At 48.3% G+C, this 25559-nt stretch overlaps 1 protein-coding gene across 3 annotated transcripts in view; it reads left to right on the top strand.

Moving 5' to 3' along the window:
• STIMATE (STIM activating enhancer) overlaps nt 1-25559 on the top strand; it is a 55140-nt gene that overhangs the window by 18038 nt on the left and 11543 nt on the right. For 2 of the 3 annotated variants that reach the window (XM_088831824.1, XM_055414056.2), the window contains exons 2-4: nt 18554-18602; nt 20416-20511; nt 23826-23947. In XM_088831824.1, coding sequence (XP_088687950.1) covers nt 18554-18602; nt 20416-20511; nt 23826-23947 — 267 coding nt within the window. Of the gene's footprint in view, nt 1-14061; nt 14819-18553; nt 18603-20415; nt 20512-23825; nt 23948-25559 lie in introns of those variants that run through there. The other variant, XM_088831823.1, reaches the window with a different exon arrangement.

Below are 25559 nucleotides of genomic sequence, written 5' to 3'. Positions count from 1 at the left end.
TTTATATAAAACAGGATAATACTGTCCTTCCAGGGTAGATATGAGAAGTGGTTCAGTTGGCATAGCCTGCACCTTCAGTCCGTGGTGGCTCAGATAGTAAAGCATCTGTCTGCAATGTGGGAGACCTGGATTTGATCCCTGGGTTGGAAAGATCCCCCGGAGAAGGAAATAGCAACCCACTCTGATATTCTTGTCTGGAAAATTCCATGGATAGAGGAACTTGGTAGGCTACAGTCCATAGGGTCGCAAAGAGTTGAACACGACTGAGCGACTTCACTTTCTTTTTAGTATTCTGACGATGACCATGATGATGCCATTCCTGATGAGGCTTTCCCAGAAACACTTGTAGGAACTCATGTGAATAAGCCTCGCGTGTTGGGTTTAGGAGATGAGGCTGTTTTTCTTCGAAGATGAGATGGGGTTTGGTTGGAGACCCTTTTGGGTGTAAACCTGTCCTGGGCCAGTTGCCCTCACATAGCTTCCGAACTGTTTGCAGGGGCTGCTGGATGAGGGAGGTGGGGGCCAGGTGGCTCCTTCACCACTGCCCGGGAATGGCACTGAGCGTATATGACCTGCAGCAGGCCAGAGGGCAAGTGGAGTCATCTTTATGAATGAAACAGTACACTGGGGTTTTCCTCCTAGTGATATTCTTGAAGTTGAATGAGCCAGGTCCTCAGCTTCTGTGTTTAACTCTCTGTGAGTGGATGTGTAGCTGTACCTGTACCCTCTCCTTCCAGGCTCAAAATGTGAACACAGCGTCCCTATATATCCATTATATGCTCTGTTCTCTGCCATGTTTGGACCACCCTAAGCAGCTGGAGTCATTTTGGAGCCTTGGATTACAAGGATGAAAACTCATTCTGTAGTCTGCAACTCATCACTGAGCAGTGGGGCAAGTGAGTGTCTCCTCCAACTGTCAAAGGCAGTGGTGAGACAACTTTCTGTGCCAACAATGATGGGCCAGTGGTCCTCTTCCCTGGTGGGACTGGACCCAGGCTGCAAATATTCCCTCTGAGAAACTCAGACTCTGGGGCCACACCTTTTTCTGTTTGATTAGCCGTAGGACATGAGTTTGAGTGAACTCCGGGAGTTGGTGATGGACAGGGAGGCCTGGCGTGCTGTGATTCATGGGGTCGCAAAGAGTCGGACACGACTGAGCGACTGAACTGAACTGAAGGTGCAGTGCTTTTAATGCAGTCAAAAACCTCTTCTCCAGCACAATCAGGACTGCTATTCATTGGTTGGTTTTTAAAAGGCAGGGAATCTGGGAAATCCTATAAAATGTAAACATATATGATAAACATTTTATTTTAACTTATGCGTGTTAGCATCAGGTGTGAGGGGGGCCCTGGTCTGGCTCACAGGAGCAGTGACACATATCATCCTCCAGGAATGATAAATAGTGCAGTAGTGATCTTGCCCCTGGTTGAAGTGGACTAAATGGACTGAAGTGACGTATTTCCCATCTCTAGTGAGTCCTGCCAGCTGGAAGCTTTTCTGTCAGAAGGAAATTTTCTGAACGAGTTAGGTTTGAGGAAGGCTATAAATTACCTAATATGCAAAATTGTTTTATTGTTGTTTTTAAATTATTGTTATTGGTAACAGAAGCTTTTTTCTCAGTTAATTGTTTTTAGACCGTTTTTTATTTTCTTATCACAAAGTAATACATGTTCTTTGTAAACTAAAGAACTAAAAAGCCTCATGATGAAAGTGAAAGAGGAGAGTGAAAAGTTTGGCTTGAAGCTCAACATTCAGAAAACAAGATCATGGCATCTGGTCCCATCACTTCATGGGAAATAGATGGGGAAACAGTGGAAACAATGGAAACAGTATCAGACTTTATTTTTTTGGGCTCCAAAATCACTGCAGATGCTGATTGCAGCCAGGAAATTAAAAGACGCTTACTCCTTGGAAGGAAAGTTATGACCAACCTAGATAGCATATTAAAAAGCAGAGACATTACTTTACCAACCAAGGTCCGTCTAGTCAAAGCTATGGTTTTTCCCATGGTTATGTATGGATGTGAGAGTTGGACTGTGAAGAAAGCTGATCGCCGAAGAATTAATGCTTTTGAACTGTGGTGCTGGAGAAGACTCTTGGGAGTCCCTTGGACTGCAAGGAGATCCAACCAGTCCATTCTGGAGGAAATCATTCCTGGGTATTCATTGGACGGACTGATGCTGAAGCTGAAACTCCAATACTTTGGCCACTTCACGCGACAAGTTGACCCACTGGAAAAGAGTATGATGCTAGGAGGGATTGGGGGCAGGAGGAGACGGGGACAACAGAGAATGGGTTGGCTGGATGGCATCACCAACTCAATGGACATGAGTTTGAGTGAACTCCGGGAGTTGGTGATGGACAGGGAGGCCTGGCGTGCTGTGATTCATGAGGTCGCAAAGAGTCGGACACGACTGAGTGACTGAACTGAACTGAACTGAAAGAAAATAGTATGGACATTCGCAGCATAAAAAACAGAAGTTCCCTATAATTCCATCCTCTAGAGAGCTACCCATGGTAACAGTTTATTGTGTGCCTTCAAATTTCTATATGTATATATAATTTTAAAATGAAAATAGGCTTACATGACACATTGCTATTATGGTGACTGCTTTGTTCCCCCAGGCTTCTCTGTCCTTCACCATCTCCTGGGGTTTGTTCAGACTCATGTCCATTGAGTCAGTGACTCCATCCAACCATCTTTATCCTCTGTCACCCCGTTCTCCTCCTGCCCTCAGTCTTTCCCAGTATCAGGGTCTTTTCCATTGAGTCCACTCTTTGCATCAGATGGCCAAAGTATTGGAGCTTCAGCTTCAGCATCAATCCTTCCAATGAGTATCCTGGGTTGATTTCCTTTAGGATTGACTGGTTGGATCTCCTTGCTGTTTAAGGGACTCTCAAGGGTCTTCTCCAACACCACAGTTCAAAAGCATCAATTCTTTGGCACTCAGCTGTCTTTATGGTCCAGTTCTCACATCCGTACATGACTGCTGGAAAAAGGATAGCTTTGACTATAGAGATCTTTGTTTGCAAAGTGATGTCTCTGCTTTTTAATACTCTGTCTAGGTTTGTCATAGCTTTTCTTCTGAGAAGCAAGCATCTTTTAATTTCATGGGTGCTGTCATGGTCCGCAGTGAATTTGCAGCCCAAGAAAATAAAATCTGTCACTGCTTCCACTTTTTCCCCATCTATTTGCCATGAAGTGATGGGTCTGGATGCCATGATCTTAGTTTTTTGAATGCTGAGTTTTAAGCCAGCTTTTTCACTCTTCTCTTTCATCCTCATCAGGAGGCTCTTCAGTTCCTCTTTGCTTTCTGCCATTAGAGTGGGATCATCTGCGTATCTGAGGTTGCTGATATTTCTCCTATCAATCGTGATTCCAGCTTCTGCATCATCCAGCCCAGCATTTCGCATGATGTGCTCTGCATATAAGTTAAATAAGCGGCGTGACAATATACAGCCTTGACATACTCCTTTCCCAATTTTCAACCCATCCATTATTCCATGTCCAGTTCTGTTGCTTCTTGACCTACACACAAGTTTCTTAGGAGACAGGTAAAGTGGTGTGGTATTCCCATCTCTTATAGAATTTTCCACATTTTGTTGTGATCCACACAGTCAGAGGCTTTAGTGTAGTCAGTGAAACAGAAGTAGATGTTTTTCTGTATTTTCTTTGCTTTCTTTCTCTGTGATCCAACGAATGTTGGCAATTTGATCTCTGGTTCCTCTGGCTTTTCTAAACCCAGTTTGTACATCTGGAAGGTCTCAGTTCGGGTACTACAGAAGCCTAACTTGAAGAATTTTGAGCACAGCTTTACTAGCATGCAAAATGAGCACAAATGTACGGTAGTCTGTACATTCCTGGCATCTCTAGATTTCTAGAATGAACATAAACCAAGCCCAGAGAATCAGCATGCTTTGATCATGCAATTTCTAACTTGAAATAGGCTTACCAATGCCAACTCCTGATCAGAAAGGCCAGGCACAGGTTCATGAGATCTCAGGAAAAATGGAGGCATAGTCCAGGGCCCAGTTGTTGAAGCCTAGCTTAAAGGATTTTGAGCATTACCTTGCTTGCATGTGAAATGAGCACAATTATGCAGTAGCTTGAATGTTCTTTGGCGTTGCCCTTCTTTGGGATTGGAATGAGAACTGACCTTTTCCAGCCTTGTGGTCACTGCTGAGTTTTCCAAATTTGCTGGCATATTGAGTGCAGCACTTTCACAGCATCATCTTTTAGGATTAGAAATAGCTCAGATGGAATTCTATCACCTCCACTAGAAACTGTATTGTGGTGTGATTTACATAGCATAAAATTCATCCATTGCAAGTGTACCATCTCTGCCTCACTTTATAACAGTTGTATTCCATTGTATGATAACTTACGTGTAACCCCTCCCCTGTTGATAGATGTTTGTCACTTAAGTCTTACACTCTTGCAGACAAAAAGGCAGTACGTTCTTGCACAGAGTTTTGGATATTTGTGTGAGTGTAGCTATAAAAGAAAATCTTAGTAGTGTATTTTCTGGGCCACAGTGTATAAATATTTAAAATCAAAGCAGAAATTACCAAAAGCGGCTGTAACTTTATAAGTGATCTGTGAATTGATCGGAAGAAAATGACACACATCTTTGTCCACCAGGAGATTAAATGAAGTTCATAAATGTACTTGGCCAAGGAATCCGGTTAGCAGTGCAGTCACAGCAAATCTCCGATTTCCCTGGACCTTCCCAGGGACGCTGGCTCACAGAGTAGAGTTCTTCTAGGAGAACCCATTCCTGTATTCTTGGGGCTTCCATCAGTGTTAAGAGAGAACTTACACTGCCCATCAAGCCCTCATTAGGTATATTTATAGGTCTGCAGCTCCTCCTGCTTCTGATGTCACACTCAGCATCCTAGAGACCTCTTCATTCACCTCCAGCAGCTTCTCTAACATCTCTGCCTCCAGCATCCCTAGTCCTGGGGGGCTCTGGTCACTGCGATCCTGCTGACATCCATTTAATGATCGGGGGGACCAGGATCACAGATCCACTTCCCCACATTTCTCTAGTGGTTGTACCATTTACTTTATTTTTTCTGCTCTTTAACTGAGTGCCTGTGTCCTGATATCCTCACTAAATGTTTTAATCTTTGCTAATTGGGGCAAGAATAATTAATTGGCAATTTTTTTTTATTTTTTTATTTTGGAGGCTAATTATTTTACAATATTATATTGGTTGGTTTTGCCATACATTGACATGAATCCGCCCCGGGTGTACATAAAAATCAGCCTTATTGGGTTGCATATCTTCTTGTGGGCTTCTCAGCCGTTGGCATTTCTTTCCATCCAGTGGTTCCCCACGGAACTCTCCCACCCCTGCCGAGATCATCAGCATTAGCAGATGGCACAGCCACCCTGATCCCAGGGAAGCTGTGCTTCTAATGAGACCCCGTGTTTAGAAGGTTAAGCATTTTTATTTGCTAGACAGTTTATTCTCTCGCTTCTCTCTCAACCTTTGACAGAACCACTGCATGGGAGGTTTAAAGGTACATAGCTTAGAACCTAGGTTTTGTCTGTCCAGTAAGAGTCCTTACAAAAAGTGTTCATGAGCACTTAAACTGATTTCAAACCCAGAGTGTCTGGTTCTTGTGTCTAAGACCAAATATGAGGCCTTGACGGGCCGGTTCATCCTGCCTTGTGGTTAGTTAGAAGGAAGAAAGCTTAGGCGTAGTGTCCTCTGGCAGTCTTGCTGGCAGATTACTTTGTCCAAAGCCAAAGAAAAAGCTTAGCAATTTTGGTCCTGTTGCAGGACTAATGGTTTATAAACTAGTCCTCTGGAAGAACTCATTGTCCAAATTCTTGGAACTTACTGAATTAAAAATAGATACCTGGACAGTCGTCAATAACTATGTCTTAAGTGACAGACTGGATAAATTCCTTTGTTCAACAAATATTGAACAGCCTGTAGCAGCCTGTTGGGAGCCAGTCACCCTCTTGGGTGCTAGGAATGTGAGGATAAACAGAGCAGAAGGTCCTGGTCTTACAGAGCTTACTTTCTAGAGGGGAGAAAAAACAATAGTCAGGAAAACACCTAAGAATTTCTGAGATGAGAGCTATTAGTGTGTGAAGGGAATGGAACAGGAAAATGAGATTGAAGGATGGGGGCAATACAGGATGGGCACATGTCAGGTGAGGTGGTCAACAGGGGCTTCTGAGGACGTGACCTGGAAACTGGTAAAAGAGGGGCCTGACACTCGACCAACTGGGAGCAAACTGGGAAAAGAGTTCCAGACATTTTGAACACACAGCTGTGGCAAGGTGGAGCCTGGTGAGCATGGTATGTAGTGAGAAGGCCAGAATGGCCAGAGGGGATGAGGGGAGGAGGTCAGGGAAGCAGGTGGAGCCATGAGTCACGTGTTCCCTAGGCCTTGAGGAGGAGCTTCTGTTTTATTCTTCTGCTGTGGGAAGGCTTTGTGTTTGTTTTGTTGTTTTTAAAATTCTTTTAAAGTATAAAGTTTGACTTTTGTCAGATTTGTTTGCCATGGGAGTTTTAGGTGAAGAGTGGCATAATTTTATGTTTATGTTTAATTATATATATTTTTTGAGACTTCCACAAAGAACTCTGTGGAGGATGGATGGATGGATGGACAGACAGACCAGCCAACAATAGTCTTTTTTAAAATTAATTTATTGTTTGCGGGGAATCTTGTTTCGGCACGCGTGATCTTCAATCTTTGTTGCGGCATGTGGGGTCTTTAGCTGTGGCATGTGGGATCTAGTTCCCCCACCAGGAATTGAACTGGGGCCCCTTGTTGCTCAAGTGCAGAGTCCCAGCCACGGACCACCAGGGAAGTCCCTGTAATAGTCTTATTGTGGAAAATAGTGTGACTCTCCAGTGGGACGTGTAGAAAGAGCCGTTGCCAGTGGCCTTTGGAACTGCTGCTCTGCCATCTGTGTCCCAGGTAAAGGCTAGGAGGTGGGGCAGGAGTGGTGGGTGTGAAACCCACAGCTGTGGGCAGGTTAACTTTGGCTCAAACCTGCAGGCTCTGCAGTTCCTCAGCAGCATTTGCACTGGTTTCTGCTCTGACAATGTGTTCGCTGGTCTTAGTGATCAGATCCAGCCTGGGTTCTCCTGACTGGGCCCAGCTGACTCAGCCTCCTCTCTGTGAATCATGTGATTGAAGGGGTGATGGGGTTCACCCCTGGGGTGTGATTCTGAGCGCTGTTAAAAAGGTCTCTTTTCAAAAATATCTCTTCCATCAACCTGAAATTCCACCCCTAAAATATCTGGATTTTGAATATATGAGGGCACCTACAAGTTACTCCCTGTATGATGGGAGGCAGCAGAATTTGACTGTATTGCTTCCCCAAGTGACAGTGGAAGGAGTGGGGGTGTAAAGCAGGTAAGTCTGGAAGGTTGCCTGAGGATTGAGAGAGACCCAGGACCTGAGGCCCTCTGTTCTGAGTACACAGGTCGGGGAGGGGCTGCACAGAGGCCCAGCAAGCTTGCTGTGGGAAGGGGGCAGCGGCCCTCCGGGATCACTGAAAAGACACTCAGCCCCCTTGCCCTCCTGTCTCCTGGCAGTGGTTCTGGGTGAGAGGAGGCAAGTTTATCAGAGGCCTCTCACTCTGTTGGGGGGAGCACCCCCCGCTGAACTCTGACCCAGCTCTCCTCACTGCAGCCCCCTGCTCAGCAAGCCCTCGGGGCAGAAGCACTGACCTGCTCTTCCTCCTGAGTCACAGTGTGATGACGGCGGTCTCATTCCATGATGTTTCCTGAATCAGTCAGCGATGTGTCAGTTCAAATTCTTTCTTCACTCTGACTCTAGAATAAATTCTGTAGCAGCCCCTAGTTGATTTCACGGTGCATTTCCCATCCTTAGCCAAGAGCAGCGTGAGATGTCTTGACAAGAACCAGACTTGACTTTTCCCCGATGACCTTCAAAGTCTTTTGAGTTGTTCTGGAGTCCTCTTTCCTGACAGTCCTTCAGTGTTTCCTGAGCATGTCCTGTGTTCCCTGCCTGTCTGTGGTGAGGCGGGAGGCCCAACCCTGCCTGTCTGTAGGCTGCTTCATCCTGAGCTGTGCCCTGCCACTCTGGGCAGGGTGTCCCTGTCACCGCTCTTTGGTGCTCACCTTTTGGAGCCCCACAATCTGGAGAGTTCTTCCAGTGGCCATCCTGTGGGGCTGATGCAGGCTGGTGGACCAGGGAGCCGCAGCCTGCTGTAGCTTTGTTCTGGTCCCACGTGGGAAGTGCAGGCCAGAAGGAGATTTGAAACTGAAGTACAGTGATGCACTGACTAATGATCTTGTTTGTATTTCGATGATGGCATTTTAGGTAATTTCACTTTCTCTAGTTTCCAAACTTATCACAATGATTTATTACCTAAAAGAGAGAAGAACGACTTTAGGGATGCCCTGCGTTCACAGCTTATAGTCAGAGGAGTGCTTTCTTGCACCTGAAGATGCATTCTTCGTCTGACCGTAGTACCTCTGCTCCTCCTTGCTGTGACGTGCTCAGTACCTGCTAAGTACAGAGCAGTTTTAAATACTGTCTTGCTAATGCTCTAGTGAAACGAATGCTGTAATTTCTTCCATTTCATAGAGGGGCAGATTGAGGCCCAGGAAGGTTAAGAGCTTTCTCTGGCCCCAACTCACTTGCTAGCATGAGGTTTTGAGTCCAGAGCTTGCACACTGAGTGCTAAGCCGTCACTTCCTCTGGCCCATGACAGAGCCCGGTGTGCTCTGCTCCATCATTTCAGGTCAGTGCCTGCTTCCTTCTAGGTGCTGGACTGGGTGCGAGGGTGTAAACACGAATAAGTTAAGGAGGTGTCTGCCTCCTTAACTAATTGTCTAGTGAGAAAGAGAAACAGACAGATCCTTAGCATTACATGTGAAGTGTTAATCTGAGTGTGTTCATAGGAGACTGGGAAGCCAGACGGAGGAAGGAGGCTTACTTAGCTCAGCTACAAAGGAGGAATGTCTTAGAGTTGTCTGAACTAAATCTTAGAGTTATCCAGGAGAAGAAATATGGGGGCCTTCCCACACCAAAGGGACTATGTGAGCGATAGCTAAGTCAGGAGATGCCAGACCATGGGGACCTTTTGTTACCAGCTTGAAAAGTCACAGTTGTGTTCCCTGATGGGAGGGAGATAGGGTGGACTCTGGAAGGTTTTAAGCAAGGTGTGGCATCTCAGCTCACTCCAGCCACAGTGTGGGGGTGTTTAAGGGAAGAGGACCAAAGTCAGGAGGACACATTGATGGCAGATGGTCCTTGACCTCAGGGACCCTCCGGGCCCTCTCTGCCCTTCTGGTCCAGCCCTACCAGAACCAGTGTTGTCTCAGATTCAGCGTCTTCAGGAGATGGGCTCTGGTATGACGCAGGTGTAGATGCACACCCTGGTTGTGCTGCTTTGGACCTTCAGCAGACCCTCTGACCTTACCTGTCAATGTGAATAATACATTTCCCCATTGGTATGAAGATAAGAAGTAATGATGTGAAATCCTGGACTAAATGCCTAATGCAGGGTAGTGGTGAGGCAACCACACCACTCACCCACTGCAGCTGTTTTGTTTTCACGTTGATCCTATGAAGTTGACAATGGAGGACGCTTAGACCCAGAGGAATTAAGCAACTTGCTTCAAATTATAAAACTTTTGATAAAGCAGAGACTAGATTTCAGGTTACCTCTGAATGGACTGCCTTTAGTTCCTTGTTGTAAGAATCACCTGCCTCTTCATTTCTCCTTGAAAGGTGGCACAGTTCAGTTCAGTTCAGTCGCTCAATCGTGTCTGACTCTGCAACCCTGTGGACTGCAGCACACCAGGCCTCCTTGTCCATCACCAACTCCCAGAGTCCATCCAAACCCATGTCCATTGAATTGGCAATGCCATCCAACCATCTCATCCTCTGTCGTCCCCTTCTTCTCCTGCCTTCAATCTTTCCCAGCACAGGGTCTTTTCAAATGAGTCAGTTCTTCACATCAGGTGGCCAAAGTATTGGAGTTTCAGCTTCAGCATCAGTCTTTCCAATGAATATTCAGGGCTGATTTCCTATAGGATTGACTGGATGGATCTCCTTCCAGTGCAAGGGACTCTCAAGAGTCTCCTCCAACACCACAGTTCAAAAGCATCAATTCTTCGGCACTCAGCTTTCTTTATAGTCCAACTCTCACATCCATACATGACTACTGGAAAAACCATAGCTTTGACTAGACAGAACTTTGTTGGCAAAGTAATGTCTCTGCTTTTTAATATGCTGTCTAGCTTTGTCATAGTTTTTCTTCCAAGGAGTAAGCGTCTTTTAATTTCATGGCTGCAGCCACATCTGCAGTGATTTTGGAGCCCAAAAAAGTCTGTCACTGTTTCCATTGTTTCCTCATCTATTTGCCATGAAGTGATGGAACCACATGCCGTGAGCTTCGTTTTCTGAATGTTGAGTTTTAAGCCAACTTTTTCACTCTCCTCTTTCACTTTCATCAAGAGGCTCTTCAGTTCCTCTTACTTTCTGCCATAAGGGTGGTGTCTTCTGCATATCTGAGGTTATTGATATTTCTCTTGGCAATCTTTATTCCAACTTGTGCCTCATACAGCCCAGTGTTTCTCATGATGTACTCTGCATGTAAGTTGAATAAGCAGGGTGACAGTATCCAGCCTTGACATACTCCTTTCCTGATTTGGAACCAGTCTGTTGTTTCATGTCCAGTTCTAACTGTTACTTCCTGAACTGCATACAGATTTCTCAAGAAGCAGGTCAGGTGGTCTGGTATTCCCATCTATTTCAGAATTTTCCACAGTTTGTTGTGATCCACACAGTCAGAGACTTTGACATAGTCAGTAAAGCAGAAGTAGATGTTTTTCTGGAACTCTTGCTTTTTCAATGATCCAGCGGATGTTGGCAATTTGATATCTGGTTCCTCTGCCTTTTCTAAATCCAACTTGAACATCTGGAAGTTCACGGTTCACGTATTGCTGAAATCTGGCTTGGAGAACTTTGAGCATTCCTTTGCTAGCGTGTGAGAGGAATGCAGTTGTGTGGTAGTATGAGCATTCTTTGGCATTGTTTTCTTTGGGACTGGAATGAAAACTGACCTTTTCCAGGCCTGTGGCCACTGCTGAGTTTTTCAAATTTGCTGACATATTGAGTGCAGCACTTTCACAGCATCATCTTTCAGGATTTGAAACAGCTCAGCTGGAATCCCATCACCTCCACTAAACTGTCCTAGGCTAGCACTTGGTCACTCAGCCACACTCAGCTGCAGGGGAGGCTGATAACGCAGCCTACATGCTAGCAAAGGGACTTCCTTAGAAAGAGAGAGTCCAGGGGGGTTGGGGGGGTGGTAACCAGCAGACTTCCTCAGTGTCTTCCTGGAATTTTCTCCCTGCCCAGAAGACACTGAGTGCATTTGGGGTTTTCACACCACTAAGGGGTGTTAAAGAGGCTCAGCTGTTGAGCTGAGGGATGATCATTTCTAATTTAGAGAAAGTGCAGACACGCTTCTGGGCTCTTCCTTGACTGCTGGTGAGGGTGGATTTACTCACCCCCACCCCCAGGAGTTTCTGTCCTTTGGGATTGGGGTCCTGGGCACTTAGAACCAGCAGTGTGGTTTGAGACAGGTGGCTTGTATTTCACCCCGGCTTTAGTGCTAAGGACCTGGTGATCTGGGACACATCACCTCTTCCCCCCACCATTTTCCTCATCCTTTATGCTGAGGATGTTGGCCCCTCCAGGACTCTTCTGGCTGTGACTCAGAATTCAAACTGCCTAGTTTATTCAGCAATCCCCAGCTGGCACTGGTGGGGTCTGCTTTGCCGCTGGGCTTGCCGTGGAGTTGGGGATGGGGCTGCTTGCTATTTGTACCAGTAAACAGTCAGTTACCTTTGACAGGAAGCCTGTGTTGCATGAGGCCCTGGACCACAGTACAGTTTGAGAAATGAGGCCATCAGAGGAGTCATCCTGGTCAGCAGCCTGTCACTGGGTAGAAGACTCCAAAATTATTGATTTTTTTTCCTGACTGCACGTCACCGGAAGGAGAGTGTTTGCCCCCAGGAAAGAACAAGAAAGCATGAGCTCACAGTCTCTGGAGCTCCCCCACCCCAGAGGGTAGAAGCCTGCTCACAGAGACCCAGGGTCTCACATAGGGACCGGTGATTTTGTGGTCCCAGTGAAGAGCCTGTGACTCTGATTTCCGTAGCCTGTGACACGCACTGCCCAGGATGTCTTCTGTTGTATCACTTTGTGAAATGCCAGACCCTCAAGTGGTCACTGTGTGGTCTGTGATCACCTTCCAGCTTTAAGAGTATGACTTGAGTCATAAAAATACACACATTCCACACGTTTTATATTGTAATTGAATCGCCTCGGTGGATTTTCCTGGCCAAGAGAAGCTCTCTGCCAAGAAGCCTGCCCCGTTCATGAGCCTCTTTCTGTACTGTGTTCATAGCAAGGGATGATTTTATACCCTCATCATGCTGGTTTGGGAAATACCATGAGGTAAAGAGGAGCACAGGGGAATGCCACCTCCTGGGAACCATGTCTACAGAAGCCCAGGTTGCCCCGTCGTTCAGCCTCCAACCCTGCTTTCTCTTCCCCTGGCAGTCAGGAGCCTCTTACTGCCCCTTACACGCCTCTCACTCTCCTTCACTCAGGCTGCGCCCGGCTTGGACCACACATTTCTTAAATTGTGTGGTTTAATTTCAAAACAGTTGCACTTTTTACTACTCAGTTTCTAAGTAGAACTGCAGCTGCTCTGGAAATTATTTCCCTTCCAATTCCTGTGGTTTGACTTTTAGTGCCACCTCGTATGACTTCTTCCTTGTGACATGAAACACCCTGTACAAAATCCTAGCTCTCTTCCTCTACTCAGTAAGTCCTTGGAGCATCAGCTGGGCAAGGCTCCGAGGAGAATGGGGAAAGGGGGTGCCTAGTCCCTGCCCTCTAGGTGCTGACTCAGAAAGTTTTGTGCTAAACCAACATGACAGCATGATGTGAGCAGTGATGAGGCTGCCTGTGTGAAACAGGTAGAATCCAGTCACCCCTACTGCCTTCCAGTTGTGTGGCACCAAAAGCATGAGACTTCTAGAGCGTGACCACTGTGCCCTGGTCCTCTCAGGGGAGGGTGTGAGCTAAAGCGCAGAGCAGGTGGTCAGAGAGCAGGGCAGGTGGGAGTCTTGCCAGCCCCACTTGAGCCTGCCTGGGAGCCCATGTGTCCTGATGAGTGCTGTCTGCAGCCATGCTGGGGCTGCCTTCCAGGGACCACACCGTCAAAACAAAAAGTTTCATAATACACAGTGCAGGCAGGGCTGTGGGGAAATGGGCACTTGTATGAGTTGCTGTAGCCTCTCTGGAGGGCAGTCTGACAGAGTCAGTTGTACATAAGCTTTGACGCAACAAGTTCACCCCTAGGAGTAAACCCCACAGGCAGAGACAGCGCATGGCTCGGACATTTGCTGCAGTGGTGCTTGTAGAATTGACTCAGATGACACAGCCACGCCAGGGGATACCACATCACTTCTAATCTAAGAGATGGAGCCATGTGTACAGTAGGTGAAGTCCCAGGGGATTTTCAGTGAGAGTAGCGAGGGTCTGGCTCTGTGGAGTCTGAGACCATCTGTCTCTCTCTGTAAAGAGACGTCTGTCCATCTACTCACCTCGCGCATCTTTGGAAGAATACACAAGACCCAGGTGACAGGGATTGGCTCTGAGAAGGGAAACGGAGTGGGATTTCAGTTGGAAGGGAGTGTTTTTGAAATCTGAATTGTTTTTTTAAAGAAGTAAAGGGAATTCCCTGGCAGTCCAGTGGTTAGAATTCTACTCTTTCACTGCCAAGGCCCCAGGTTCAATCCCTGATTGGGGAACTAAGATCCGGCAAGCCATGCAGCATGGCCAAAAAAAGAAAGAAAAAGTTTAAAAATTGCTTTCTCAGTTTTCTAGGAATGCCATAACAAGTAATCACAAACTTCTTGGCTTAACATAACAGAAACTTATTTCCTCACAGTCCTAGAAGCCCAAAGTCCAGAATCAGTGTGTTGGCAGGACCACAACCCCCTCTAGGGGAGAATCCTTGCCTCTTCCACTTCTGGTGGCTTCCCAAGTTTCCAGGCTCCTTCCTGTCTTCACAAGATCTTCTTCTCTGTCATAAGAGTACTTGTAATCAGATTTAGGGCCCCCTGCTTAATTTAACCAGGATTATCTCTTCTCAAGATCTTTAACTTAATTATGGTTGCAAAGACCCTTTTTCCAAGTAAGGTCACATTCACAGATATTGAGGATCAACCTGGATCATAGCAACCCCTCTTCTGTTTTTTCCTTTTACATAAAGTCACATGACTGGTAGCAGAGACAGGACTCACAGCCCATCTCTCTGGCTCTTGGCCCCTACTGCTTTTCTGGAGATGGGACCCCATGCCTGTCTTCAGGATATGTGTGCTTGAAGGCAAGACAGCCTGCTTGGGAGCCCCTGAGGGCTCCGGGCCCTGATGGCCCCCTTGTCTGTCACCACTCTCCACATCCTCACTCTCCTCTTCTTTGTCACACGAAGGTCTCTGTTAGGTGCTGCTCTATCAACCTTGGGTTCCAACTCCAGTGTCACTTCTTATCAGGGGCTTGACCTACCCTTAAGGTTTGCCTGCTTCCCCTCCACTACTCCAGCCTCAGGGGATATTGGTGGATATGCTGGAAAGGATGGATTACATGCTGCTTTGGGTTCTCTTGCTCCCTGAGTTCTCTCCATCCTGCAGGAGCACTAGGAATTGAGAAAAGATGGATTGTCCCAGGGCTGTGCCTGAGAAACTCTGTGGAACTTCTGAGGGGGCAGCTGCCAGACCCCTGTGGGAAACAGGTCTGTGTCCATGAGACTGGTTACCTTTCTCACCATCCATCAGGGACTCAGAGGCAGTTCTCTGTCTCTTCCCTGTAGAGAAGTGTGTCTCCCCATTTGCCGTTTCTCACCACCCTCAAACGGAAACCAGAAGTGCAGTGGAACTATGTAAGTTCCCAGCTCTGGAGTCATCCTGGACTGTTTTCTTCCTCTCATACCACCCCCACCCCCCACCCTGTCGGCTCAGTGTTGAAGATACAGCCAGGAACCCACCTCCTCTTGTCCTCTCCTGCTACCAGCAGGCCACGCCCCCACTGCCTCATCCTGGGTTCTCATAATGGTCTTTGCCTGCTCTTCCTGCTCAGCACAGCACAGCAGGGGCTGAGCCTGTTGTACTGTGGGCCACAGCTGTCCTGCTCTGCTCCTGCCCCCTGGTCACTGTGGGCAGAGGGGAGCCTTCACCCTGGGAGACCTGACCTCGTGTCCTGTACTTCCCGCAGTCCCTGGCCTCAGCCCTCTGCCTGATGGCTCTTTCGCAGACACGGGTGATTCTCAGAGAGTGATGCTCACCTCCCGGCCCTCCTCAGCTACCCCTGTACACCCGCTTCCAAGGTCCCTTTGCTTCTTTCCTGCTCTCCTCTATTGTTGCTATTTGACATGCTGTGTGTTTACTCCTCTCTCCCCACTAGAGTGTAAGGAAGATGGAAATTTTTTTATTTGTTTCATCTCCTGCCAAATGGACCCTCTCACATGGCAGGCCCCTCAATAAAACAGGGATGGGTGAACGGGTTCTTCTGTTATTGTCTAAATTAGATCTGGAGTAGCTTTCTTAATGTTTCTTCATTTACTTAAGTAAATATATCAGATTAGACTCTGATATATTCTAGGGAAATGGGGTGGAGAGGGAGAGGGAGAAAGCAGGAGAATCTGAATGCACTCTGCGTCCCACCAAGGGTGCTCCTCTTTGAGACTGTTCCTAGGCATGGATGGCCTGCACACACTCCTCCTCTCCCTTTCTTGTTGCAGAACCCAGCTATGAGTCACATCACTTTTCCCCGTTTTGCTGCATTAGTACAAGTCCGTGATAGGGTTGTCTTTTTTCTTTTTTTTTTAAATAAAAGCAGTATGAACATGGAATAGTGTTAAGCCATTCAGAATGATACAAAAAGTCTACTCCCTGATCCATAGTTCCTTTCATCAAAGGGAGCCCTTGTTAACAGTCACTTAACATTAATCCTAGGGGGAAAAAAACAACCCATGTGTAATATCAGCATAAATGTATATTTTTTAAAAAATGGATCTGAACAGAATCATGGTAGGCATATTATTCTGTTATTTATTAATATAATTTGTTAATCTTTCCATATTAATCCATGCAGACATACCTTGTTTCTAGCAACTGCCTGGTGTTGTGTCGTACTGTGGTGTATATACTTGACCCCACATTGATGGTGTTGGCTTCTTCCTGGGTTTTTGTTATGGCAGTATTGCAGTGAAGACCTGTGCATCTTGGCACATGCTGCAGTAAGACTTGTACAGCATGTACCTGGCCATGCACTGCTGGTTAAGGGATTGTGGGCATCAACAGTTTCGCTAGTTAATGCCAGATTGCCCTCTGAATGCAGGCTCTGGTTCATTCTTCTAGAGTGTGTTTTCCTCCCAACTTTTTATTTCAGAAAATGTTAGACCCATGGAAGACTTCTAAATAACGATTTCATGAATACCGAAATGTCCTTCCTCTAGGTTTACCAATTACTGTGTTGCCCTATGTATTGGTGTGCTAAGACTGCCAGAACAGACTACCACAGAATGGGTGGATTAAACAGCAAACATTTTTTCCTCACAATTCTAGAGGGTGAAAGTTCAGGCCAAGGTGGTGGCCAGCTTCGTTTCTCCCGAGGCCTCTGTCTGTGTTGATGGTGGCCGTCTTCTCACCGTGTCCTCTCACGGTCACCCCTCAGTCTGTGTGTCCTAATCTCCTTTCCTTATAAGGACACCAGGCATGGTGGATTAGGGCCCACCCATGTGACCTTGTCTTACCTTTATTATCTCTTTAAGTTCCTATCTGCAAATAGTCACATTCTGGGGTTCTGGAGGTTAGGACTTCTTCACGTGAATTGAGCATGTGGGAGGAGGAATACAGTTTGGCCCATAACATGGTATTTGCTTCTCTTTATTTTTTATATATCATAATAATAGAATTACAAATACTTACTATAGAATCATCACTTACATTTGTTTTATTTATCGTGTATAATTGTAATGTAGGGCTTCCACATTATAAATTATACCATTTATAATATATCTATTATATATAATATAGTATATATAACATAATTTCCCCCTAAACCACTTGAAGGTAAATGTCACCCATTCTGGTACTTCAGCATATGTCTCCCAAGAATGAGGGTGTTTTCTTTGGTTGTTTTGCCATCCCTTATTTTATGCTGTTAGGGACAGATTCTGCTGAGGAGACGAGCAGATGAGCAGGAGGTACCCCAGCCCTGCCTGCGGGCCTTCCCTCCGGATGGCTTGTCCTGGCCCAGCTCCCTCCACCTCTCTTTGCTGAGCCCCCAGCCTTTCAGTGAGTCGTGAAGTTGCTTACTGAACCTCTGGGCCTCCCTCAAAGTCCAGATTTCATGGCCTTGTTGATTTAGATCTGAGATGAGTCAGTGGGGTGACAGAGCTCCTCACAATTTCACTTGCTTTTTGGTCTATCAGAATGTCTCTAAAAACACCAGAAGTTTCTTTTATGTGGGTTGGTAATCCTCGCTTTGCAGACTGGGGGCTGCCAAATTTAGAGAAGTCGGGTTTATTGATCCGGCACCGGTTTCCCCCTCTCTGCCTCTTTCCTCCTCGTGCATCCTCATTGCAGCTTGGGACTCTGCCAGAAGTCGATTCTTGCCTGCTACCATCGTGGCTGTTTCTTCCTCAGTACTTTGTGTAGGAAAACCCCACACACATGGCACTTGCATTGTTTGTTTTAATAGAGTCATTGTGGAAATAGTCTCCTTGGGGCTTCAGCGGAGGACAGGACACTTAGAACGTTTTTGCTTCCATCTGTATGAGTGGTTGTGTCTGCAGACCCGCCTGAGGTCAGGATGTCAGTCTGGGGAGCCCTTTGTCATCCATTGTGGTCAGTCTGTTGCTGAATGAGCACCCCACCCCGACTGTCCTGGGCTGGGAGGGCCCCTGCCTGTTGCCTGGGGCTTTGCTTAGTCCATCCTGCCCTCGGAAACCCACCATCTACACCATTCAGAGGTGGTTTTCCACCTGTGTGTCTTTTTGTGTCTTTGCCTCTGTTTAGCTCTCTCCCTTGGGTTTTTCTTTCCTCAGAATTCATTCCAAGCTCCATGGCCTGGCACTGAGGACCCTCCCTCCTCTAGCTCCTGCTCAGCCTGTCTTCCTGGTTACCTGCTGTATTAAAGTGTTAGTCACTCAGTCGTGTCTGACTCCCTGTGACCCCATGGACTACAGTCTGTCAGGCTTCTCTGTCCGTGGAATTCTCCAGGCAAGAATACTGGAGTAGGTTGCCATTCCCTTCTCCACTGGATATTCCCGACCCAGGGTTCGAACCCTGCTGCATTGCAGGCAGATTCTTTACCATCTGAGTTACCAGGGAAGCCTGAGCAAGTACCCTGACTTGGTGGTGTGAACACTGAGTGTGCTGAAGATCCCCAGCTTATTAAATGCGTTTTGCTTCCTTATCACTGTGGCAAGTTACTGAATATCTGCTGTTTTTTTTTTTTTCTTTAGTCAAACGCTTCAGAGAACCAAAGCATGAAAGACGACCATGGAGGATATGGTGGGTATTTAAATATTAACTCATTCCTAGAATACTTTTGACAATTTTGAGGTTTTCTGAGGGGTGGGGGGGCATGGAATGTGAGCAGTTATACGTAGCATAAAGTGTTGAAATCCATTAGTCCGGTTTATCATCATGAGCTGTGTATAATATGAAAGTACTTTTGTTTCTCCAGATATATGTTGAGCCCACGATAGGGTTAGTGACAGCTTCTGGTGGTGCTTCTGTCATCACTCTGCTGTCCAGTTTTAGGAAATGGAAGATGACACAGATGTGTCTGTCCACACCGCAGGCTTTGTTAGTTGTGTCTCCCTGTCGACTGACTATGTTAAATCCTTGAATTCTCTATGTGTAAGCAAAAAAAGTAATCTAAATGTGGGGATGAGTCAAATGTACCATGTACATGCTCCTCTCATTAAAACTATAGTCTTTCTTAGTCCTAGGATGACCTTGTGGTAGCAGTTTTGCCTTCTAAATACGCTGGTGAAATACTCAGACAGCCTCCAAAGACAAAACTCCAAAAAAACTAAATTACTCACAAGGCAACAGGCAGCTCCTCAGGACAACATGATGCCCTCAAGAAGCTGTTGTCCTTGCACCTATCCTAACCATAGCAACTTTCCCTCCAAAGGAAACTTGTGAGAAATCTCTGTGGTGAAGGCCCTTTAATAACATTTTAGCCATACTCTTGATCTTTTTTTTTTTTTGATTGATCTTCAATACATTGTTTATGAATGCTGGTAATCTTCTCTCAAGTCTTAAGTATCTAGCTTGGGCATGGGGCCTGGGGGAACGTGGAGTTGAGTTTTCCACACGGTCCCCTTTGGCAGCTCCTGCTTTACCATGATTTTAGGAAATGATTTTCAAGCCTCAGTTGCAGGGTTGGTCTGGATAATCTCTAAGCTCCATTCCAGCCCTGAGTCCATGCCCATCATCCCGTCAGTGGCCTGCCCAGTTCTGAAGGCCCAGCCTGGGAGGCCGAGAGAAGCGGCTGCAATCCAGAGGTCCCTCAGCCATGGACTGCAAGTGGTCACCAAGTGCTCATGGTTGAAGAGAGATTCAGGGCCCATGTTGTCACCACCATGCTCCTGCCATGTGTACCAGAGACTACAGAACTCGTTTTTTCTTTTCTAAAACTCCTCTAGCCTGGGATTGGCAAGTTATAGCCCACAGCCTCAGCCTGACTGCTGTCTCCACAAGTAAAATGTCAGTGGGGTGCTAGTGACCCTGGCTGTCCTTGCGCTGCAGCAGCAGAGTGCATAGTCACGCAGAGTACAGTGACTCTCACAGCCTAAAATATCTGTGCTCAGACCCTTCACAGGAGTGCATGTCCACCTGGGTCCCACCCATTGTTTAAGCTGCAGCATCTGAAGGTTGCTCAGGGTTCTGGCAGCAGTGCTGGATTCATGCAAGTCTTGTTAAGCTTGCATGTCATTGAGTTTGTGCATGAAGTCACTTGGGGGCTCTTTAAAGTAGAAACACCTTGGACCTCATCCAAAGCTATGATCTAGCGTTTTGTTTTGAAGTAACAAAAATGAAAAGATAGAGACACATATTTTAAATGTGTTTTGTGTGTTTAAATCTGTTATCAGTCAGCGGCCTTTCAGGGATGCACTGATACTGGTGGTTTTGAAAGGTAGCTTAAACACCAAGCCCTAGTTAGTACTAGCGCCCCAAAGGAGGGGACTAGTCATTGGAAGGTTGGGGTCTCCCCAGCAGCTTTTCTTTTCTTATTTCAGACTTAACGTTTTCCCCAAATTGGATATTACTCTCCTGTCAGAGTGATAACAAGTGCCGATTCTGTTTTGTACAGGTTTTTAGACACTTCCAAACAAGCCATAGGAATGCTGTTCATCCATTTTGCAAATGTATACCTAGCAGATCTCAACGAAGAGGACCCTTGTTCACTGTAAGTGGACCGTATTTGAGTGTGAACATCGCCTGTCCCTCCATGCCTTTCCTTCTGTTGCCAGTCATGTTCCCTCTGGCTTGGGGAGGGGGCAGCTCCCCTTCATCCCCTGTTCCCCTCTGAGAGATCATTGTGTGCGTGCTAGGTGTTAGGGTTTTGCCCAGTGATGGTGGCCCTGTGCACTGGCTTTCTGCTTGCTTATCAACCTAAGTTCTGTCCCTTGGCCTCCCAGTGCCCTTATGTCTCCCAGTTTCCAAGCAGCCCTTGCACAGCAGCTTGGGAGGAGTGACTGTGCTGAAACAAGACACACAGGGGCTTCTCTGTCGTGCCAGCCACTCAGGGTCAGAGCCATTATTGACCACCATTGACCTCGTTGACCTGAAGACCATGAGTGGTTCCACCGCGTCAGTGCAGTCAGTGTGCCTGCCACACAACCCCCAGAGCCGTCTGCCTGAAACCCCAGTTGGGCCACGTCACCTGACCTCTTTGCTAACAACACTCGAACAGTGCCGTGGAATGGAAAGGTCGCCCCCCTGCCTTATCCTGGCTCCGTCTGCTGCCTTCCTTGCGCAGACTTGTCGCTCCACCCATGCGGGGCTGCTCCTCGTGGTCCTCAGGCCCACCAGCTGTCTCCTTCTTCTGTGCCTTTGCTTGCACTGCCCTCTGCCTGGAATGCCCCTCAGCCCTGCCCTGCCATGCCTCTGAGGGAGAGCAGGCTGGAGGGCTGGTAAGTCCCTTGACAAAAGATTTAGCGTATATTTAAGACCATCTTGACTAGAAGATTCCTTTTAGCTTCTCTTGTCTGGTGACAGTGTGCAATTCTGAGATTTAGTCCAAGTCCAGACTCAGAAAGAAATTGTAAAGTCTTTCCTCCCCAGGGTTTTTTCTGAAAACCTGGCTAGGTTCTCATCTGTTTGGGTGTAGTCCCAAAGCAGGGGACTGGAAGGGGGATTGTCTGTAGGGGAGTTGGTTAGGAAAGGGCCTGTTCCTTTCATCCTTGAGCCCAGCAGCAAGCTCATGTCATCCTCTGGTGAACCATCTTGGTTGGCTGAGATACACTGAAAGCCAGCTGCTCACCCTGGAGGCCCTGAGGTGAGGAACCCTATTTCCTGGTCCCACTATGGTCATTGTGGGTCGTTGACAAACTGAATCACAGCCAGGATGGAGAAGGGGATGTGAGCTGCTGAGATCTCAGGTGCTCAGCCAGAGAAGAAGAGGCCCAAAATATGAGTTAGGTGTTGTGAAAAGAGCCCTTCGCTGGGAAGCCACGCTGTCGAAAGGTGGCTCAACTTCTCTGAGCCTCTGTTTCCTTATCCAGATCCCTAGGATCAGTGCGAAGGTTTCATGAGATGATGGGTACAGGCACCATTGGAAGCCACTGGGCCACTTATCAATCAGAGGATATTGTCGTTAGAGCTTAGGAAAGAAGTGGAGCTCCAGCAGTTGGTGGAAGAGCTGTTGGGGAGAGACTAGGCAGGCAGAGCAGGAAAGAGAGCGCCTGGACTGTGGAGGAGTGAGTGCCGGAGTGGGATCTGTTCCAGCCCCACCATCCTTGCTTTGCCCGGTGACTGTTTACAGATGGGGGAAGGGTTGGGCTGGACCTGGGCCATCTGGGTTTCTGCATATCTACAAGGGAAACCAGTCAGTTCAGGGAGAGGAGAAACTTAAAAACAAAGGAGGACGAGCTGCTCCCTGTGGCGACAGGGGCTCCCTACGCTGGGGGTGCTGCTCTGGGTGGGAGTTTGGTCCTTGTGCCGTCACAGGGGCTAGGGTCTAACAGCATGTCTGTGTAACACCTCCTATGGGGCAGACTCTGTCCACCTATATTGACTCTGGATCCTCATAACAACCCTGCAATATGGATATTTTGATTATCCTCAGTTTACAGTTAGAGAATTGAAGCAGAGAGATTTTTATAACTTAATTGAATTCACACAGCTCAAGAGTGATGGAGTGGGAATTTGAACCCAGCCAGTCTGGTCTGAGGCCCACAGGATACCCTGTTGGCTGCCAGTCTTGCCTGTGTTGAGGGGAGGGTCTAGAGCTTCCTGTCTGTGTTCCCAAGGTCTGGTACACAGTAGGCTGGAATCAGTGTTTGGTGAGGGAATGAATGAAGTAATACATTCATCTGTGTCAGGTACTCTTGGTATTTTCAGGATGGGTCCCAGAGGTCAGAACCGCTTGAAACCAGTGTGGTCTAAGCATGAGGGCAGCGTTAGCCTAGGGCCAGAGCTCAGTGTGACCTTGGACAAACTGCTTGGGAAGTAGTCAGTATGCCGTCTCTAGTCTCTGGTCTGAGAGTGACCCCTTGTGATTTTAAAGAGGAAAGGCAGGCAGGAGGAAAAGGCCGTTGTCCCCTTCCTTTGGTTTTCCCGCCACCCCAGGGCGCTGGTTCCTGTGTGCCCCCTTGGGTTTCAGAGTACTGTGCACTATTGAGGCCAGGCCTTGGGGCAGGGGCGTGGGGCTGCCTAAGTATCCCAAGCCTCTCAACTTGGAAGTACCACAGTTAGTCTGTAGTATCTGCAGCTTCTCTGGGGGGTTTCCAAGCTATGTGGCATCCAGGAGGGCACCTGACCTGACGACTGCTTATCTCCTGCTTTGTCTAGGGAGCTGGGGCCTGTGTTCAGGGCCCTCAGGGGAGGGCTAGTGGGCAAGGGGCCAAGTGAGGGAAGAGGTGTGTGTCAGACAGATAGAAACAGACCCCACAAGAACAAGAGGTCAGGGTGGGCATACTCTTCTGACCCTCCTCTCCTTCCTGCATCATCTTGCCCTTTCCATAGGTATTTGCTGGCGCTTGCCTCCGTGACAGGCCCTGGAGCATAGGGATGAGCGAGGGCACATGGCCTTGCCCTTTCTGGTCTGAGAAACCTCAGAGGCCATTTCCTACCCTGCTCTGTGCAACAGCACTGTCTTGGGGCCTTGGGAGGGCTGGGCCTTCAGGGAGTGAGCAGTCGTGAAACAAACTATTTTTATCAACTAAGTTCTATTTTCCTACCAGCCTCCTTGGCTGCTCCCAGTCACTCTCTCCCAGTCTCTGGCAGGAATACTTGAGGTCTTTTGAGTCTCTTGTCACTCTCCCACCTTCCTTGAGCAGGGCACTGTCCTGGGGTGGGAGGCCTTCCTGGGATCCCGGAAGTGATCCCTACAGCCTCCCCTGCACGGGCTCACTGGAGGCTCCCCCTCCCAGAGCAGGGCCAGACAGGCCTGGGTCCCCAGCCTTGACCTTGACTCAGGAAGCATGTGGGGGCTGGCTCCCCGGTGGCCGCTCCGTAGGTGGTGCTTCCTGACGGTGCCATGGTGCCCTCTCCTCACAGGTACCTCATCAACTTCCTCCTGGACGCCACCGTGGGCATGCTCCTCATCTACGTGGGCGTGCGCGCCGTCAGCGTCCTGGTGGAGTGGCAGCAGTGGGAGTCCCTGCGTTTTGGCGAATATGGTAATGTAGCACGGACCCCAGACAGGGGTGTGGAGAGGTCTTCCTGGAGGGGCTCTGCTCCTTACCCTGTATAGCCCTCCAGGATGCTGGGTTGGAGAAGGTTCAGGAGCGGGTGGCTGTGTCCTCTGTGTGGTAGAGAGGCTGGTTCTGGAGCCTGAGCTCCATCCTCCTGTGTGAGGCAGGCAGGTGGGTGGGTGCCCACTTCACTGCCAAGCCCCACCCTTGCTGACAGGAGCCAAAGGGTTCATCCTCAAGACCGGGAGGGGCAGGGCACTCCTCCAGCAGAGGGCACCAGCAGCCCTACCTGCGGGGTGGTAAGGCCACCATCCTCCGCCATGCTTCCCACCGGCCCGCCTTGCTGGAGAGGCAGGGGTGGCTCTCAGTTTGGGAGCGGCTCTTCTTTGTGCTGCGTGTCCATACTTGTCCTGTCACTGGGCCGTTCCACTACCGGAGCTCACTAGGTCAGGACTGGAGTGTCCCTAGGGCCCAGTCACCTTGCCGTCACCTGACCGTGGGCTGGCCCCCCCACCTGACATCCCGCATGTACAGTCACCAGGGACAGTAGGGGCATCCTCACTCACAGAGACAGAGCCTAGAACAGGTGACCTGTGGATACTGGCACAGTGTTGACCCACTCCATCATGTCAGACCATGGGGATGTTGGTAGGAAGCTGCCCTCATGCTGGCTCCAAGTGCACATGGGGTGCCTTTTACTTACCCCCAGAGAAAGAGCTGGATGTAGCCTCAGGGGCTGCTGGTGAGAGGGGGTTCTTTGATCCTTGCCCCGCTCTGGGGATCTACCTGCCTCCCACCTTCACAGTGCGTCCTGCTGTCTGGCCAGAAGCTCCCATCCATGGGCCTGGCATCAGTGGAGGCTTTGTTGTGAGGGGCATGCGGGCCACAATGGGGAGGACCCCAAGAGACCGGCATGTAAAGGGAGAGCCGGTTCGTGGAGCTGGCCATGAGTGTCCGGGGTATTTCTGGAAGTCTTAAGTAATTGTTTGTCTCCATTGACGGGAGGTGAGCTCAGGGGAGGGCTTTTCTTAGCCTCGTTACTTGACACCTGATGAGTCACTGACTTAAGATAGTGTCCGACACACAGCGTGTGCCCCTGTGGCTCAGGGTCTTCCCTGCGGAGAATCTCCCAAGTCATTGATTCCTTAGAATGGAGGACAAAAATGGACCAGGTGCACGTGGACCAGAGCCACATCATCCTCATTTATGGGACAGACACCCACAGGGGTTGAGTGATGCTCACCCAGGCAGTGCCCAGCTTGGAGGGCCTCTTGGCTGCTACACCAGGATACCCGATCCTCCCACCAGCTCCAAGAACAGTGCTCAGATCGTCCTTGCTGTTAAGATCCCTCCTGGAAGGCAGGACTCTCAAGTCGCCTGTAGCTGAGCGGTGCTGCTAGAGAGCCACTCACACCCAGTCGTGCTGCTCAGTGACCTGGGAGTGGAGACCAGGCCTGCCCCGATACACTGGCCGTTATGGCTGTACCTGTTCCAGTGTGTTTTCTTTGCATCCCTAGGAGAGATGGAAAGAAGGTAGCAGTGGTGGTTGGAACCTCTTGTTTCTGTGCCACCTTCTTCTACCCACATGCCTCAACCC

This window comes from Moschus berezovskii, chromosome 24, assembly GCF_049115385.1.
Source record: "Moschus berezovskii isolate FMDL1 chromosome 24, NW_MosBer_1.0, whole genome shotgun sequence".
Classification (NCBI taxonomy): Eukaryota; Metazoa; Chordata; class Mammalia; order Artiodactyla; family Moschidae; genus Moschus; species Moschus berezovskii.
The sequence above is the reverse complement of the archived record's forward strand: the minus strand, read 5'-3'. Positions and strand labels throughout refer to the sequence as shown.